General features: G+C 49.3%; 1 protein-coding gene across 2 annotated transcripts; it reads right to left on the reverse strand.

Annotated features, from left to right (window-relative positions):
• Window positions 1-55: 55 nt before the first annotated feature.
• On the reverse strand, window positions 56-13,811 carry LOC105470732 (negative elongation factor complex member C/D). 2 transcript variants are annotated; one of them, XM_071079100.1, is made up of 15 exons: window positions 13,668-13,811; window positions 8,914-9,029; window positions 8,270-8,379; window positions 7,314-7,423; window positions 6,114-6,221; window positions 5,490-5,642; window positions 5,143-5,273; window positions 4,103-4,268; window positions 3,732-3,866; window positions 3,154-3,293; window positions 2,060-2,174; window positions 1,624-1,719; window positions 1,407-1,547; window positions 927-1,056; window positions 56-528 (listed from the first exon to the last, which is right to left on the reverse strand). In XM_071079100.1, exons 1-15 carry the CDS (start codon window positions 13,779-13,781, stop codon window positions 494-496), a joined length of 1,800 nt encoding a protein of 599 aa, XP_070935201.1. In that variant the 5' UTR covers window positions 13,782-13,811; the 3' UTR covers window positions 56-493. The 2 variants fall into 2 exon arrangements, 1 of the variants encoding a protein (XP_070935201.1); XR_011613202.1 differs by having other exon boundaries at window positions 391-528; window positions 1,496-1,547.
• Window positions 13,812-17,156: the final 3,345 nt, after the last annotated feature.

Raw genomic sequence — 17,156 nt, forward strand, 5'->3', positions numbered from 1 at the left:
GCCTTATTCACACACAAAAACAATGTCACATCAGGACCCAATCCAACCCAGCAGAAAGGCTTTTTAAAAATTTATTACTTGTCCTTAGCAAATTAAGACAATTATAATAAAACATCAACTAACTGGGTTCTTGTGAGAAAACTGAGGTCAGCTTTGAAAGGAGTTCCCCGAGTGTCTGAGTTCCCAGCGGCCCACGGCTGACGGCCGGATCTGTCCTGAGGCGTCATGCGAGCCCAGTGCCTGCCTTGAAGGAAATGAACACCGAAAACAGGATTTGAGAGCAGTACTGGATTGACAGCAGAGAAGGGACTGTTCGTAAGAGCAGTTTCTCACTGAAGCTGCTACCATTTTCCTTTGTAAAGAAGTCATCCACCTCCTCCCAATGGTGCCCATTTTGAAGAAACTGCCCGAGCCTCTTAAAACAGCTTCTTGAAAGGGTTTCTCCACAACTGGTTCTGGAATGTTCTGCTTCAGCGCTGGAGGATGCTCTAAATTAGTTCACCATGATGAAGTTAGATTTGCAGTGAGCTTTAACGAGGAAAACAGTGACTGCGTTAGAAACAGGAAGTAGAATATGACATTTTCTTTTTTCTTTTTTTTTTTTGAGATGGAGTTTTGCTCTTGTTGCCCAGGAAAGAGTGCAATGGCGCGATCTTGGCTCATGCAACCTCCGCCTCCCAGGGTAAGCAATTCTCCTGCCTCAGCCTCCCAAGTAGCTGGGATTACAGGCGTGTGCCACCACACCTGGCTAATTTTGTATGTTTAGTAGAGATGGGGTTTCTCCATGTTGGTCAGGCTGGTCTTGAACTCCCAACCTCAGGTGATCCACCCACCTCGGCCTCCCAAAGTGCTGGGATTACAGGCATGAGCCACCGCGCCCAGCTGACATTTTCTATTGTAACAAAGGGCTAGGCACTGGGCCTCACCTATAAACTCCGTCACAGGGTCATGCTCGCCTTCCGTTTTGATGGTACCTGCGATGCTGTCATTCTCCAGGATGGGGAGGAAAAGTTGCACGAAGTCAGAGGTATAAGGAGGAGCAATGACGTCCAGCACCTGTGTGGGGGAGCACAGGGTGACTTCTTCCGCACACTAGTGCGGGGCATCCACCGACATTGGGGTGAAATGGCAATCAGTTTGGAAAAAATCCCTCCCCGCCCCCACCAGCTTCCCTGGTGACACCACCCGTCTCCAACATTAAGATGCCCAGGGTGGTAATGGAGGCAAAGTGTGTAATACAGCTGCTGCAGGCAGGAAGTGCTTTTTGATAAATGAGTATCTGTCATTGTCATCACTACATCAGAAAGCACAGTTCTCAGTTAGGTACAAAATGAACTACATTAAGCCAAAAAGGGCAGTGCTAGTGTAAACAGTATGAAACATGAAACCAACGGTGCATTGCTGACCTCAGTGACAAAATAGCGAATGAGTGAAATGTCAGTGTCCAGCTTCTCCAGACACTTTCGGATGTAACTGACAACAGGAAGTACATAACCTCGACTCAGCAGGTGAACCATCCTGTCCAGCAGTGTCTTCTTCAGCTCCAGCTACAGAAGGGGCACAGGGAGCTGGTTAGAGGGGGTCCTCCCCAACCCCCTGGCGAGCCCCACGGGCACTGCTCACCTGCTCCATCACGTCCAGCTGGGAGTGCTCAGTCTCAAAAAGCTTAACAAGCAGCTGCAGGACCTGGGGGTGCAGGAGTTGGTGGCAGGTGCTGATCTACAAACAGGCCAGAGGGAGCTTCGCTGAGCAATGTGGTCACACTTGGCACACAGAGAAACCGGGCACTGTCACAGTCACCAAAGAGCTTATCACTGAGGAGGAAGGTCCTGACACCTAAGCCAGGGCCATCAGCTTCCATTAACACTTGACTGAGATTAAGAAATTTCTGCAGTCAATGAAGCTAGGTCCTTAAGAGGAAAATCCTCACTTAGGACTGAAATAACTATTTTTGAAAAGAGTATCCTCTAAACTTACTAAATAGATGCAATGTTAATGCCAACGTAAACAGCATGAGACAGACACTGTGTACACTGCGAACAGCCCTCCGCCCTCTTACCTCATCCAGCAATGCCAGGTGGACAGGGGTATGGTCGGTCTGCAGCTGAAAGTACCTTGGTTCTGATACAGTCCAATCCACCCACTTCAGCACGCCCATTGCTACCACTGGAAACCTACAGTTAAGGCAGAATGCTTCCTTTAAAAAACAATTGAAAACACAAAATATGCTAGAAAAGCATTAAAGGATGGTTACAAACAAACTCAAACGACTCCACCATTCACCCTTCAATACGTCCCCCAACCTTTTTTTTTTTTTTTTTTTTTTTTGAGACTCTGTCACCCAGGCTGGAGTGTAATGGCACAATCATGGCTCGCTGTGGCCTCCCGAGTACCTGGGACTACAGGTGCGTGCCACCATGTCTAGCTAATTTTTTGTAGAAAGAGGGTCCACCATGTTGCTCGGGCTGGTCTTGCACTCCTGGGTTCAAGCGATTTTCTTGCCTTGGCCTCCCAGAGTGCTGGGATTCCAGGCGGGAGCCACCGTGCCCGGCCTAAGCTCTGCTTATTAGTAAATAGCGTGAATGGATCGGCAGCCACTCAACATGTGGTGCGAGAAGCAGAGTTCAATTCTCTGCTCACTTTAAACCACTTATTTAAAGGAAAACATCATTAATGAGCAACCCTCAGTGAGTTTGGTGAACTGGGTTGAAGTTTACCTTTATGTAGCAAACTCTTTCTTCATCCCTAGTATAAATTATTAGGGGAAAGACATGCCTAAGAGGACATACTATTTCTAGGACACGTGTATTTATATAATTGGCATAATCACAAATCATTTCTATCTAAGCAATAGTTTGTGGGTATAACTTTACCTATAAATAGACCCTTCAAATCAGTTTTTGTAACTCTGGCTATCTTTTACTTCGTCTAATTTGTGAGGATGTGCTCAACAGACTTCTGGCAAATAAACACCTGAAAATTCCTCACACTGCTAAAGCTGTCCAAAGTTCCCTACGTACTGTTTAAAAATGAAAAAATACATAAAATGAGTAAGTATCGCTGAAGCCTTTGTTATTTGAGCTTTCAATATGAAAACTCAAACCACCTCCTCCCCAAAGGACTGATTGAAGAACTAAGTTTCGTTTTACTTACCTAATACACTGATAAAGTGTGCTCAATTCTGCCACTAGTTCAGAGGCCCCTTTGTTCTCGTTGCAACACAAATTGTGAACAGTTTCAACAGCTTTCGACGTTGACTTCAGCTCATCTTTATTGATACTCACGCGCTTGTTCTGAAAACACACACACAAGCTAGTGAGCCTGACAGGGCGGATATCCCTGCTGTCGGGGGGTTCTGGTATCAGCCACCTCTCCTTGCAAATCACTTTCCCTATTTCTCCTTAAGTTGGGAGTCAATTTAATTGTCAAACTTCAAAGTCACACAGTGTACAGAAACTGAAAAGCATTGAGACTAGTGTTTGTCCATGTCTTATGGAAATCAGTTTCATTTCTTTAGTCACATTTCAAATTACAGTTTGCAGAGTATTAAGAGACGTTACACACATTTTCTTGAGACGTTTAGCACTTTCTCTATGCAGAAACAGAAGAAAAGACATGCTTGATACTAGAGAGGCTCAAGATTTCTTGTAGCCAAAATTCCAAAATAATATCAAAGCAGAAGAGGAGATTTGTCTCCTAAAAAATCCACAAATTCCCAGAACCGATGGTACCTTCTTCCAGGTCTCAACCACGCTTGCCGCGTACGCCAAGATGTGGATGTATTTGTGCTTGTGGTCCTGGTTGATCCGAGCCCCTGGTTTAAAGAGTGACTGCATGAACAGGTCCAGGAAGGCTGGAACGCGGATCTGAGGAGAAGCACAGGCCCAGTTCGGGACGGCAGGCCTGAGAGCACTGCTCACCCACCTCCCCTCAGGGCTCCCTACACAGCAGGGGCCTAACAGGCTCCAGGCCGAGAGCGTGACTGAGGAAGGACCAGGACAATGATGGATTTGCATTCACAGCCTTCAGAGAATCAGACAAGCACAGACTTTCCAAAGTAACCCTACCAGTTGGCACTGGGGGTTCTTGAGAAGCAACTTACGAGTTCAACTGGAGGAGGGTCCATGCTTGTGAACATCTTGAACAGGACGGTGATGTCGGCAGGGTTCAGGGCTCCTTTGGACAGCATGGCCCCAAGAGCCTGGCAGGCCCTGGGGTAGGAGGCAGCTGTGCCCAACGCTAGTGTGATCTGACTGGCGTCGTGACCTCTTGATGAGAAAAACCAGAGAGACTGTTAGTAACGAGGCAGCTTCTTTTTTCTGTTCTTCTTTACACATAGAATACTTTACATTGTTGGGGTCTCTGTTTTTCTGTCATTCACGAGTGTACTGACTCATAACATTTACAACACTGGGAAAGTGATTCAAATACAGCTTGCTGGCTCTATAATAAAGGAGTCATGCACTTTAAATACTTATGAACACTCTATTGGTAGCAGAAAATAAAGTTAATACGAGCTCATTTTGTACAGTAAGATGTGGACGACACTGTAACAATGAGATTCTGCACAACTATTTCAGGACTGATGTTATTTGTTACTTATGAATCCCAGTATAAAACCCAGGTCCATAAATCTAGCAAAGTGAAAAAGAATCAAGTGCTTTACAAAACAGTCCTCAGAGCAGCACTTTAGAATGCCAGCTCTCTCAGTATACCAAAAACAACTCTAACTTTTCCAGCTCTGCTGGATAAAAGGAAGTTTTTTTTTTTTTTGAGACAGAGTTTTGCTCTTGTTGCCCAGGTTGGAGTGCAATGGTGCAATCTTGGCTGACCACAACCTCCACCTCCCAGGTTCAAGCGATTCTCCTGCCTCAGCCTCCCAAATAGCTGGGGTTACAGGCATGTGCCACCACGCCTGGCTAATTTTGTATTTTTGTTTAGTAGGGACGGGGTTTCTCCATGTTTGTCAGGCTGGTCTTGAACTCCTGACCTTAGGTGAGCCACCATGCCCAGCCAAAAGGAAGTCTACCTATATGTTGAACAGAAGGAGCTAGCAGCTTTGGCTGTGGAATGAGGGCCATGGGAAGGGTTTCGTGGGGAGCACTAGGGAGGGAGGGGATGAGCAGAAACAGGGCCTCTCACTTCTCCTGGGCAAAGCGCTGCACTTCCTGGGCGATCCTGCGCACAGCGGAGCCCCCCTGCTCCTCCTGGGCCAGCACGGACATCATGGCCTGGGCAAACAGGTACGTGTGCTCCCCGTGGCACACCATCTTCTGAAAGATTGCAGGGAGAGAGGGTGTGGGGTTCACTCCTCTGGCACGGACAGCAGACTAGAGCCGAGCCTCCACCGTGCTCAGGCCCGGGGGTGAGCGTCCTGGAAGGTGCCCTCAGAAATGGAGATTCTCTCCCGGGAAGGAGCAGCTCATGCTTGAAAACCAAGACCCAAAGTAGCCTCCTTCTAATCTCAGGCTCATACAGAAAGAACTTACGGCAAACTCAGGGAGATTTTTTTCAAGGTTTTCTTCTCCTCCATCTAAAATTGTAGCTAGAGAGGTCCGGAGCACTCTCGAGAACACTTCTAGCTGCTGGCATGCTGTGGACACGCTGGTGATCTCCCCCTGGTACCCTGCGTCAGAAATAAGCTAGGACACAAAACAAGAAGTCAAAGGGGTGGCATGCAGTGACCGCACCTCCACGGGAAGCTGGCTCGTCAGTGTTCGTGGTGAGGTGGAGTAAGTGTGCGCTGGTCATGGGTCTCAGGCCTTCACTCCGCCCCCACCCTGCTAGCACCTAGGTGTGTGCCCTGGGCTGACCACCTCTCCATCGTTTCCTCATAGGCAAGAGGAAGATCAAGCAGGCACACCTAAAGCTATTCTCAAAGCATAGAGAACTCTATGTGTCCCTGCTAAATCCTAAAACACAGTCAATGCTGACCCAAAAACACAGATACAAATTTTACACTTTTCTTTCTCAGTGTAAGGCTTATGAAAATAAAACAATAAAGACCTTTATGAAAAAAAAGCAAATATGAACTGTCAAAGGAAACAGACCAACAACCAAAAATAACCCTCATTCACAAACACCTTTCTCTTTAACTCCAGAACTCTTCCTACCTTAACGGTAAAGTTCAGCATCAAACAGTCTGGATGGGCTTCAGCCAGTTTGTAAAAAAGATCCCGCCACGTGGTGTGTGCAATCATCTGTTCCAGCCACGCTGGGGTCTGCCAACAAACACACAAACAGCAAAACAGGAGGAGGCCCCGCTTTTACTTGAGTGGAGATTCTGTTGTATAAACGATTGCAGGAGATTGGTGCTGATGGAGTCCCCATGGGCATCTAGTTCTGGGGGAGGCAGACCCAGAGCTGGCCATGGCCACACAGTTGGCTGAGTGACAGGAAGGTCCCTGGATGCCCACTCAGCTTTCAGAAGACTGGACTCAACACAAGAGGGTACTGAAAGTCGCTTTCTAGGAGACACCAAGGCCCGCACAGAGCTGCCTTGCACGCTCAGGCAGCGCATGCTGCCCCAGCTGTATGCCCTCAGCAAAACAGAAAGAGGCTATTTAAATGGCACAGGTGGTCTGGCCCATCACCACATGGAGTAGCCAGAAAAACGTTTCTCTCAGCTCTCCTATGTGACGGATGGCTTCAAGGGCTGTGCTCTGAACCTGCCATCCTGTTTGTGCCAAGGCCAGCTCCCCAAGGCTGCTCCCAGCCACAGATGGAATGCAGCAGGGCCTCAAAAGCAGGTCTGTCCAGGAGACGTGGGCTCCCAGAATGGGCACCTGTGGCTTAAAGATTCCCCACTGATATGGCTGGAGCTTTCTGGAAACCACACTGCAGCCTAACATTCTTCCTACTAACCCTCATTCCTTCTCTCTTGCCCTCAAGGGTCAGACTGCATCACAGCTACCCCAGCCTCCTCCAGCACTACCCCCATCTTCCCTCATAGTTGCTTCCCCCATAATCTCCTGCAGGCCTAGCCCTGTCTTGGCAACTGCTCCTTGGAGGAATCAAACGAAATCCACCACAACACTCCAAGGGCTGTGCCCGGGAGTCAGCCTGAGAGGGGAAGTGGTGGGAACTTGCTGTTCCTTCTCTTGGTCTCAGCACCCGTGTGCCTCTTGTGTGCAAGCATGTCACGACCCTGGGTACAGAATTTAAAGGGCAATTCTGACTAGATGCAACTTCTGTCTCACACTTTGATTTTAGTCCCCAACTCTGCCATTACTTACATGATATGCCACACTCCACTGTACACAAGAAATTTGCAAAAGACCCTAGGGCCTGGTACTAGACAAAGAATTTCTCACCTCTCCTTCTTCAGTAAAAATAGAATCTGCTTTGCGGGGGTCAAAATGTTTGATCAGCAAACTCTTCAAGTGATTTTCCACAGTTTCCTGAACCTGCACTGGCTCAACACCTGAAAGAAAATGAAAGCAACTAGACAATGGCAAGCTCTCCATTCACTGTGTGGCTTTAGAAAGCAAACGGTCAAAAGTCTCTATGTGACTCAAATATCAAAGAATTGCTTCTGACCACTTATAAGATTTTGGAACTCTTAAAAGTAGTTATCAATGATATTCAATGATAAGACCCAAAAAGCAGCACAGAACAGAACACACAAGTCTGGTCCACCCCTGACTTCATGGAAAGGACGGCACCGTCTGCGGAGCCTCACTAAGGATAAAGACAAATGGCCACAGTGGACAGGTAGGGGGACGGAAAAACATCCCTGCCCAGTGAGGAGGGAGCAGATGGCAGCCAAAAGAGACACACTCGTGTCTAATCACCGGGACAGCAGTGCGTCCACAAGCTTCCGGACAGCACGCACTTCAGTGACGTCATCTGCACCCGGCTCCGTGGATTTACAGTAAGGCTCTACTTTGATCATATTAGCTAAAAGCCATAATCATAGCCAGTCCTAAATTATCCGTCATTTACTGCTTGCTGTAATAGACGTCTTGAAAATGACACACTGAACATACACTGTATAATCCTATAATTCTACAACATGGTAGGGAAAACAGCTCAATGAGAATCACGTTTGCAGGCTACCAGTAAACCTCAATTACTGAATCAAAGATAAGAGGCAAGCAGATACAAATGAGTAAGATAAACATAAAAATAAGTAAGAAGTTCAGCTCTTTCTTACACAAGTCTCAGAAACCAGGAAAACAAGGCAATGTATCAGTGTTATAAGGACACAAAAGTCTATTTTTAAAAAGGTGGGGGTGACTAGCCAGGACAGGGGCCACCCACAAAGCACCTGTCTGAATGAGCCACTCAGCCAGCAGGTTCACAGTTTGGGCCACAGCAGTGTAGTTTTCAGATAAGAGCTGGATAACATTCTCTGGAGACCCTCCTGCCTGAAAATACCTAGGGAAAGTAATAAAGCGGCAATTACACCAGAATGAATGGAATGATGGACAACAGGAAGGTAAGGAAGGAGGAAGAGAATCAGGTTTCAAAATTTTTAAAGCAGCAGAGGGGGCTGGGTGCTGTGGTGCACACCTGTAATCCCAGCACTTTGGGAGGCAGAGGTGGGAGAATCACTTGAGCCTAGGAGTTCAAGACCAGCCTGGGCAACATAAAGAGCCCTGTCTCTCCAAAAAAAAAAAAAAAAAAGCCAGGCACGATGGCACACGTCTGCAGTGGCCACCTTGTGAGGCTGAGGTGGGAGAACTGCCTGATTCCAGGAGGCTGAAGCTGCAGTGAGCAGTGATTGTGCCACTGCAACAGGGCAAGACCCTGTCTTTAAAAAAAAAAAAAAAGTGGCAGAGGGGCCGCCCCTTGAAGCCTTTAGTTCAGTTCACAGTACTCCTGCTTTACATAGCACCTTCTGGGTGTATTACAAAACTTTCTCTAAATTATCCCCAGCCTCCTCCCAATACAAACACCTTTCTCACATACCTCTTCAGAGTGTTAAAGATGGAGGGCTCCATGATATAATCCCGGGTGGAAAATTTATGCAGGCATTCTTGCTGAACCTCTGCATCATCCTCTCCTTCTCCAGAATCATCCTCCTGCTGTTGGTAAATGCCAGGAGCCAGGATTTTTTTTCATTAATATAAATACCCTAATCTCACCTTAAATCGTATAATGCTGCCCATTTTGAAAGTATTCTACACACATTATTTCATTTGACTTTCATGACAATTTCATGAAATGGGCTGGGCAGGTAGTGAGCGGCTAGGAAAATGGGATCCAGGATCACACTGAGTGGGTGCGTACAACTCCTCCCTGGCAAACCGGGTTCCGTGCTCACACAAGTTACCCAACCTCTCTGAGCGTCCGTTTCCTCCTCTGTTAAGTGAAGATAATAGTAACGCCTATTCCCATTTGGCTGTTGTGAGGATTCCATGAGCTAATTTTTGGAAGAGCCCAGCATAACCCCTGACATTTAGTAACAGTGCAATAGATAGTCAACTATTATTATTATTGTTTTCACTATTCTTATTTCATACATGCCACTGAAGAGCAACAACCTGATTCTTGAAAGCGTGAGCCATCACTTACCATTAGAAAGTAAACGTCGCTAACTCGCCTTGCATCGGCACTTCTAGCTGGACTCCAGTCCCAATTCTATGTGGAAGCAACCTCAGGCCTGTCACTCAATCTAAGGGCAAAGCAGGCTTCTTCACCTGCTGATGACCACGTGAGGATGGACTGAGTGATCCCAAACCCTCTTCAACTTTAACACTGCCACCCTAACTAACAAGCAGATGCTTTTTGAACAGTCTGCACTGTGCTCATCAACCAAGGAACCTAAGAAAATATAAGACAAGACAAGGCTTTTCCCATCAAAGAAGTTTACAAACTAATAGGCAAGACAGACCTCCATGCAACCTACTCTAACATAATGGGGCAAGAGCTGGGCCAGGGGTCAGCAAACTATGACCCAGAGCCAAATCCAGCCCTCTCCTATTTTTGCAAATAAAGTTTTGTGGAACACAACCGCACCCATTCTTTTAAGGATTGTCTATGATCATTTTCCCCCTGTAAGGGCCGAGTTAAGTAGTTAAGACAGAGACAGGCACAGCCTAAAATATTTGCTATCTACCCTTTTTCAGAAAAGTTTGCTCACTCCTGATCTGGACTAAGATCCTAAAAGCAGTGCTTTGGAAGCAGACAGAACCTGATGACTTCCCACTAAAGACTGTGCAGTCTTCTCTCAGACCAGATTTGTGTGGGGAACCCTGAGCCCCTGAGGGCGTGACAGAGGCCGGACTTCACCCCCAGCCTCATTCCCATATGTCTGTTCTCTTGGGCTTCCACCCTGGGCACTCACCTGCCTCTTCCATCACCTCTCAGGTCATGCTATCTACCTGCTCACAAATCCAGAATTAGCCTGGATCTCTCTCTCCGTCCTTCCTCTCTTAAGCTCCAGACTCAGGTATCCAACATTCCATTCTCATTTCCGGTCAGATGTCTCACAAGTATCCAAACTCCTTACGTCCAAAACTGACACCTTTTCCCTGGAAACAGATCTTCTTTCTACAACCCATATTTCAGTAGAGGATTCCATCATATAGCTACCTGTTACCCCCAAACCTGAAAATCATCTTCAGCTTCTCTCCCTCCCCCCACCCCCACATCCTGTCACATAGATTCATCAACTCCATCTCCCATCTGTCTATCCAAGGTGGTCCTTCTTTCCACATTTGCCTCTGCTCTTCCTTATTTTTTGTATGCTTGCAGTAGCAACATTCCCCTAAAGTCTCGGTCTTATTCCTTCCCTTCAATCATCTTTCACACTGTGGCCAGTGATCTTTGTAAGCCACAAAACTGACATCTCTCTCCTGCTTAAAGATTCCCATCTCCTTCAGGAAAAAACACCCCAGCACTAGCAACAGCATGCCCTTCCCACTTCCCCTGTCCGTTCTGACCTCTCGCCACTCCCCATTTGCAACCTGCAGCAGGACTCATCTGTTTCAATGTCTGTAGCTCTTAGTTTCCATCATCCAGACTGAACATCACAGTGGCCTCCTTACACATCTTCCTGCCTCCCACTATGTAACGTGGCATCAGGCGAACAGGATTTGGGTCACCAACTATCTTTTAAAATCCAGTTCTTGCCACCCTCCTAACACCTTTCCTAACTTTCTGTCCCTCTTCCAAGCTGAGTCACAGAATAAACATGAAATGAACATCTGGTCCACCCCCCCTCATCAATGAGAACCCACAGGTGTCAATGGGCAAAATTAGGATCATGATTAAAATTCCCCAAACATGAGACTCCCGAGTCTCCCATCAGTGGGGTCTAGGTCTGACTGCATAAACTTGGGCAAGTAACTCACGCACTTGGTCTATAAAGTGAAGGCATTGATTAGATGGCCCTTACATGCCCCAGTTCTAACACTTTATGACTTAAAGGCTCAAGGTGAGCCGGGCATGGTGGCTCACGTCTGTAATCCCAACACTTTGGGAGGCTGAGGCGGGCAGATTACTTGAGACCAGGAGCTCGAGACCAGCCTGTAATCCCAGCTACTTGGAGAATCACTTGAACCCGGGAGGCGGAGGTTGCAGTGAGCCAAGATGGCGCCACTGCACTCCAGCCTGGGTGACACAGCGAGACTCTGTCTCAAAGGAAAAACAAAAAGGCCAGGCGCGGTGGCTCATGCCTGTAATCCTAGCATTTTGGGAGGCCGGAGCAGGCGGATCACCTGAGGTCAGGAGTTCAAGACCAGCCTGGCCAACACGGTGAAACCCCGTCTCTACTAAAACACAAAAATTAGCCGGGCATGATGGCAGGTGCCTGTAATCCCAGCTACTCGGGAGGCTGAGACGGGAGAATCACTTGAACCCAGGAGATGGTGCTTGCAGTGAGGCGAGATCAAGCCACTGCACTCCATCCTGGGTGGCTGAGCGAGACTCTGTCTCAAAAAAAAAAAAAAAAAAAAAAAAAACAGAAAAAAGAAAAAAAGGCTCAAGGTGATATCCAAGATGCCCCAAACACCAACCCACCACTGAGCTAATTCACACCCTCCCATCTGGACCACTTTGGTGGTCAGCAATTCGATAAAGTGGCAATGGAGACAAAGGACGTGGGCTTGGGTCCCCTCTCCTTCCTTACTAGTTTCATGACCTTGGGCAGGTCACTAAGTCTTTTCGTCTCACTTTCTTCACTTACCAGATAAGCAGAGTAACACCCAACTCAAAATCTTGAGTGTGGAAGGCGATAATGCATGACGCACACAGCCCAGGCTCTCCGTTAGCTAAGTCTGACTCTATCCACTCCACCAGAAGCCTCCAACACTGTGAAATGATCCAACATGCAAATCTACTCGTGTCACTCCCTGCCCCAAACTCCTGAACAAGCCATACCATTCAGCACTCTCCAAGGATCTTCAGAACCTGCTCCCTACTGAGCTCCTGCCACTGCTTCCACCAGGCAGCTAACTTCACAGGGCTTCTTTCAGTTCCAGAAACACGTCGCCTGCCTTGGCATTTTATACCACGGCTCGGAAGCCGCCATCACACCACCACCCATGGTCATCAACGTAAGCCCCACTTCATCCTTTATTCCCTCAAAACACCAGTTCAAAATGCACCAGACATCCCCAATCTTGACTCTTGTTAAAAATGCAAGTTCCTGGGCAAGGCGCGGTGGCTCACGCCTGTAATCTCAGCAGTTTGGGAGGCCGAGGTGGGTGGATTACCCGAGGTCAGGAGTTCGAGACCAGCCTGGCCAACATAGTGAAACCTCCTCTCTACTCAAAATTTAAAAACTTAGCTGGGCGTGGTGGTGGGCGCCTGTAATCCCAGCTACTCGGGAGGCTGAGGCAGGAGAATCGCTTGAACCCGGGAGGCAGGGGTTGCAGTGAGCTGCGATGGTGCCATTACACTCCAGCCTGGGCAACAGGAGCGAAACTAAGCCTCAAAGAAAAAAAAAAAAAAAGCAAGTTCCCAGGCTCCCGTCCAGACCAACTGTTGGGCTGTCTCCAGAGGAGGGACGTGAGAAGCTACATTTCAACCATGCGCCGCAGGTGGGTCTTTAGAGTTATGGAGGCGACACACCGGCCAGACTAGAGCTGCCTGCCCTGACTCTGCAGGCCCTGTTCTCAGGGTGGAACAGAGTGATCCCTCCTGGGCTTCCACCCCAAACCCTGGAAGGTCAAGGCCCGAAGATCCTTTCCATCAGTTTGCCCAAAGACAGATGAAATCAGCCCAAGGTGCTGAAGAGTACAGTTTATAAAACAGTAAAGCACATGTAGGAATGCCCTAAGTTCTACTTTTTCACCATGATACTGGTGTGAAGTTTTTCCACTTTATTTTTGTTTAAAACTGTGTGAGCTCCGGGCCCAACCCTCCACCTTAGCGTTGGTGTCCCGCCCGCCGTGGGGGTCGCAGGTTGCTCCTGGCCGGAGCAAGGGGGTACGGGGGTCCTCGGGCCGCCCTGCGCCAGAGCCTCCGCCGCCTCACCCCTGCCCCACGGTCCTGCAGGCGAGGAGGCGGGGACCCCGGCGGCCGCGCTGCAGGACCCCGGGTGGGCGGGGGCGGGGCGGGCTGTGCTTGAACCACACGGTGACCGCGCGGGCCGTGCGCGCGCACACCCCCCGCACGCCCGCGGCCTCGCGCCGCGCGGCCTCGCCGGGAGCGGGGCCGGCCCGCCGGCGGCGGAGACGAACGATCCTCGCCGGGGGGCGCCAGGTGTCCCGCCTCACCTGGCCGCCGTCAGCCTCGTCGCCCCACTCGGCCGCGTTCCCGTAGTAGTCCTCGTCCATGATGGCGCCCGCCGCGGCCCCCGCCACGCTCTCCCGCGAGCGAGCGCCGCGCATGCGCGAGGCGGGGACAGGCGGGCGGGCGCAGGCGCGGCCGCGCGCCTCGGCTAGAACGGGAGGCGGGGCCTGGAGGAAGGGGCGGGGCCTGGAGGAAGGGGCGGGGCCTGGAGGAAGGGCAGGGCCGCGGGCTCGGCACTGGGAACAAAGGGGACCGACGGAAGGAACGTCCCCAGTCGATCCCGGAGCGCTGCCGGGGTGGGCCGGGGGCTTACTTAGCTCCGGAGAGAGGTTTCCCACTGGACTCGTGCAGAGCCCCGCTCTGCTGCGCCGGCCCTGCGAGCGCCAGTTTCCTCATCTGACAGCTGGGAACAAATCCTTCGGGAAGTGTCTAAGACCCACGAAAATGTTTTAGTATCTTTTATTTTTGGTAAAAAGTACTAAGCGCGACCGGGCGTGGGGGCTCACGCCTGTAATCCCAGAATTTTGGGAGACCGAGGCAAACGGATCACTTGAGGTCAGGAGTTCGAGACCAGCCTGGCCAACATGGTGAAAACCCGTCTTTACTCAAAATGCAAAAATTAGCCGGGCGTGGTGGTGCACGCCTGTAATCCCGGGTACTCGGGAGACTGAGGCAGGAGAATCTCTTGAACCCAGGAGGTAGAGGTTGCAGTGAGCCAAGATTGCACCATTGCATTCCAGCCTGAGTGAAAGAGCAAGACCCTGTCTCAGAAAAATAAATAAATTAATTAATTGAAAGGGCCGGGCACCAGTGGCTCACACCTGTAATCCCAACACTTTGGGAGGCCGAGGCAGATGGATCACCTGAGGTCAGGAGTTCAAGACCAGCCCGGTCAACCTGGTCAACATGGTAAAACCCCTTCTCCACTAATAATACAAAAATTAGCTGGGCGTGGTGACAGGCGCCTGAGTCCCAGCTACTCGAGAGGCTGAGTCACGAGAATCGCTTGAACCCAGCAGGTGGAGGTTGCAGTGAGCCAAGATCACACCATTGCACTCCAGCCTGGGCAACAGAGTGAAACTGTGTCAAAAAAGAAGAAAGGAGAAGGAGAAGGAAGAGAGAAAAGAGAAAGTACTAAATGCAGTGGAAAGTAGCATTTTTAATTTTTTCTTTTTAAAATGGAAGAAGAGCCCACAAAGCAAAAGTGCCCAGAGCCAACAGAAATCTCTGGAGAAGGGACCTCTCTGGTAGTTGCCAAAGGGAGCAGCTGATGCTGTTGTGAAGCCCGCAGCACGATTCCTAGTGTGAAGTAGGGGGTGAGAGTATGACAGGCTCTGATGATCACGGAAAGATTTTTGTTTGGTTGTTGTGTTTTTGTTTTGTTTTAATTTTAGATTTGGTACATGTGCAGGTTTGTTACATTGATATATTGCGTGATGCTTCTAATAATCCCTTCGCCAACCTTTTTCAACTTTTACCCCCCTCCACACCTTCTGCCTTTTGGAATCCCCCATGTCTGTTGTTCCCATCTTTGTATCCAAATCACGGAAAGTTTTAACCAGGGAGATTAACGCCATCAAATCTGGATGTTTTCAAAGGTAATGCCCATGGCTGAGCACCATGGCTCACACCTGTAATCCCAGCACCTTGGGAGGCCAAGAGGGGAGGATTGCTTGAGACAAGAGTTCAAGACCAACCTGGGCAACATAGCGAGACACCGCCCCCCGCCCCCTGCCCCCAGCCAGATATGGTGATACCCCTGTAGTCCTAGCTGCTCAGGAGGCTGAGGCAGGAGTTTGAGGTTACAGTGAGCTATAGTTGTGCCATTGCACTTCAGCCTGTGTGACTAAGCGAGAGCCTGTCTATAAGGAAAAAAAAGAAAGGTAATGCCCATGTCAGTAAGGAAAGAGTATTAGAGAAAAGAGCTCCAGAATACTGATAATAGTGACTATTTATGGAGAACTTATAAGGGAATATGTCTTCATTTATTCAACAAATATTTATTGAGTGTCCCCTAAGTGCCCAGCACTATGCTGCTTCCTGGAGCTCGGTGAACAAATTGGACGTGATCTTTGCCCTGGTAGAGCCTACATTCTGTTGAAGGAACTGAATGGGTGGGGAGGGGGTGGGAGGAACAAATAAAATAAGGACAGAAGGTGATCAGTGCTAGTATTCTGTGGTAATAGGAGAGATCTTCTTGGGGAGATCAGAGATGGCCGCTGAGAAACTTACATTTGAACTGAGACTCATGTCATGAAAGGGCCAAGCAAGCTAAGACCCAGGCGAGAGCATTTACAGACAGCAGAACTGCCAGGGCAAAGGCCAGGCATGCATACTTGGAAAAGAAAGGCCACTGAGGCCAGGCGCGGTGGCTCAAGCCTGTAATCCTAGCACTTTGGGAGGCCAAGGCGGGCGGATCACGAGGTCAGGAGATCGAGACCATCCTGGCTAACACGGCGAAACCCCGTCTCTACTAAAAAAAAAAATACAAAACACTAGCCGGGCGAGGTGGCGGGCGCCTGTAGTCCCAGCTACTCGGGAGGCTGAGGCAGGAGAATGGCGGAAACCCGGGAGGCAGAGCTTGCAGTGAGCTGAGATCCGGCCACTGCACTCCAGCCTGGACGACAGAGCGAGACTCCGTCTCAAAAAAAAAAAAAAAAAAAAAAAAAAGAAAGGCCACTGAGACCGGCACCTGGCAGGCCAAGGAGAAATCTAGATGAGGTGGGCAAGGCAGGGAGGGCCAGATCTTGGGAGGAAGTTAGGTCTGTATTAACTGAGGGCCATGTCTAAGGAGGCACCTGGCAGGCCAAGGAGAAATCTAGATGAGGTGGGCAAGGCAGGGAGGGCCAGATCTTGGGAGGAAGTTAGGTCTGTATTAACTGAGAGCCATCTCTAAGGATTGAATGTAATAAGGTTTGCCAAGCACTGAGCAGAGAGCTTGCACATGGTAGATGTTCAACAAGTATGCATCATTATGAGGAACATGAAACGTTTGGTTTTTTTTTTTTTTTTTTGGTTTGCTTGCTCTGAGCGGGTGAAAGGACATTTGAGTTTTCAAAGGCATTTCTCCTAGCTGAGGGGGCCTTACAGAAGGAAGTGAGAAGGTGAGAATGTAAATTAAGAGGCTTCAGTGAGCATTAACGCAGGCTGAGAAGGAGCTGCGGCTAACTGCTGTGAAGTTGGTGTCAAGTCCAGAGGATACAATAGCCTTGGAGGTGGGAGATGGGGGCCAGGAGCAGGGGCAGGGAAAATGCTGCTGTGACCCCCAGCTTGTGTGCCTGGGGATGGCCCACGGCTGAGACAGAGAACCCAGGAGGAGGGCAGGTTTCTGCAATGGGATGATAATGAGTTCAGATTGGGTTGTGGTGAGTTAGGGGTGCCAGCAGGACACGTGCGGAGATGTCTTGCAGGTGGTTGGAGGTGGAAGTCTGCAGCTCCAATTCAAAGGATCCAGCTCCAGCTTCTATTCACAA

This window comes from Macaca nemestrina, chromosome 15, assembly GCF_043159975.1.
Source record: "Macaca nemestrina isolate mMacNem1 chromosome 15, mMacNem.hap1, whole genome shotgun sequence".
Taxonomy (NCBI): Eukaryota; Metazoa; Chordata; class Mammalia; order Primates; family Cercopithecidae; genus Macaca; species Macaca nemestrina.

Excerpts from the sequence above, each read along its gene's own strand:
- LOC105470732 (XM_071079100.1), bottom strand. The coding sequence starts at position 13,781 with ATGCGCGGCGCTCGCTCGCGGGAGAGCGTGGCGGGGGCCGCGGCGGGC. Across the intron at positions 6,222-7,313 it reads TTTTTACTGAAGAAGGAGAG|ACCCCAGCGTGGCTGGAACA; the intron begins GTGAGAAATTCT and ends GTTTGTTGGCAG. Across the intron at positions 2,175-3,153 it reads ACACTTTATCAGTGTATTAG|GTTTCCAGTGGTAGCAATGG; the intron begins GTAAGTAAAACG and ends CCTTAACTGTAG.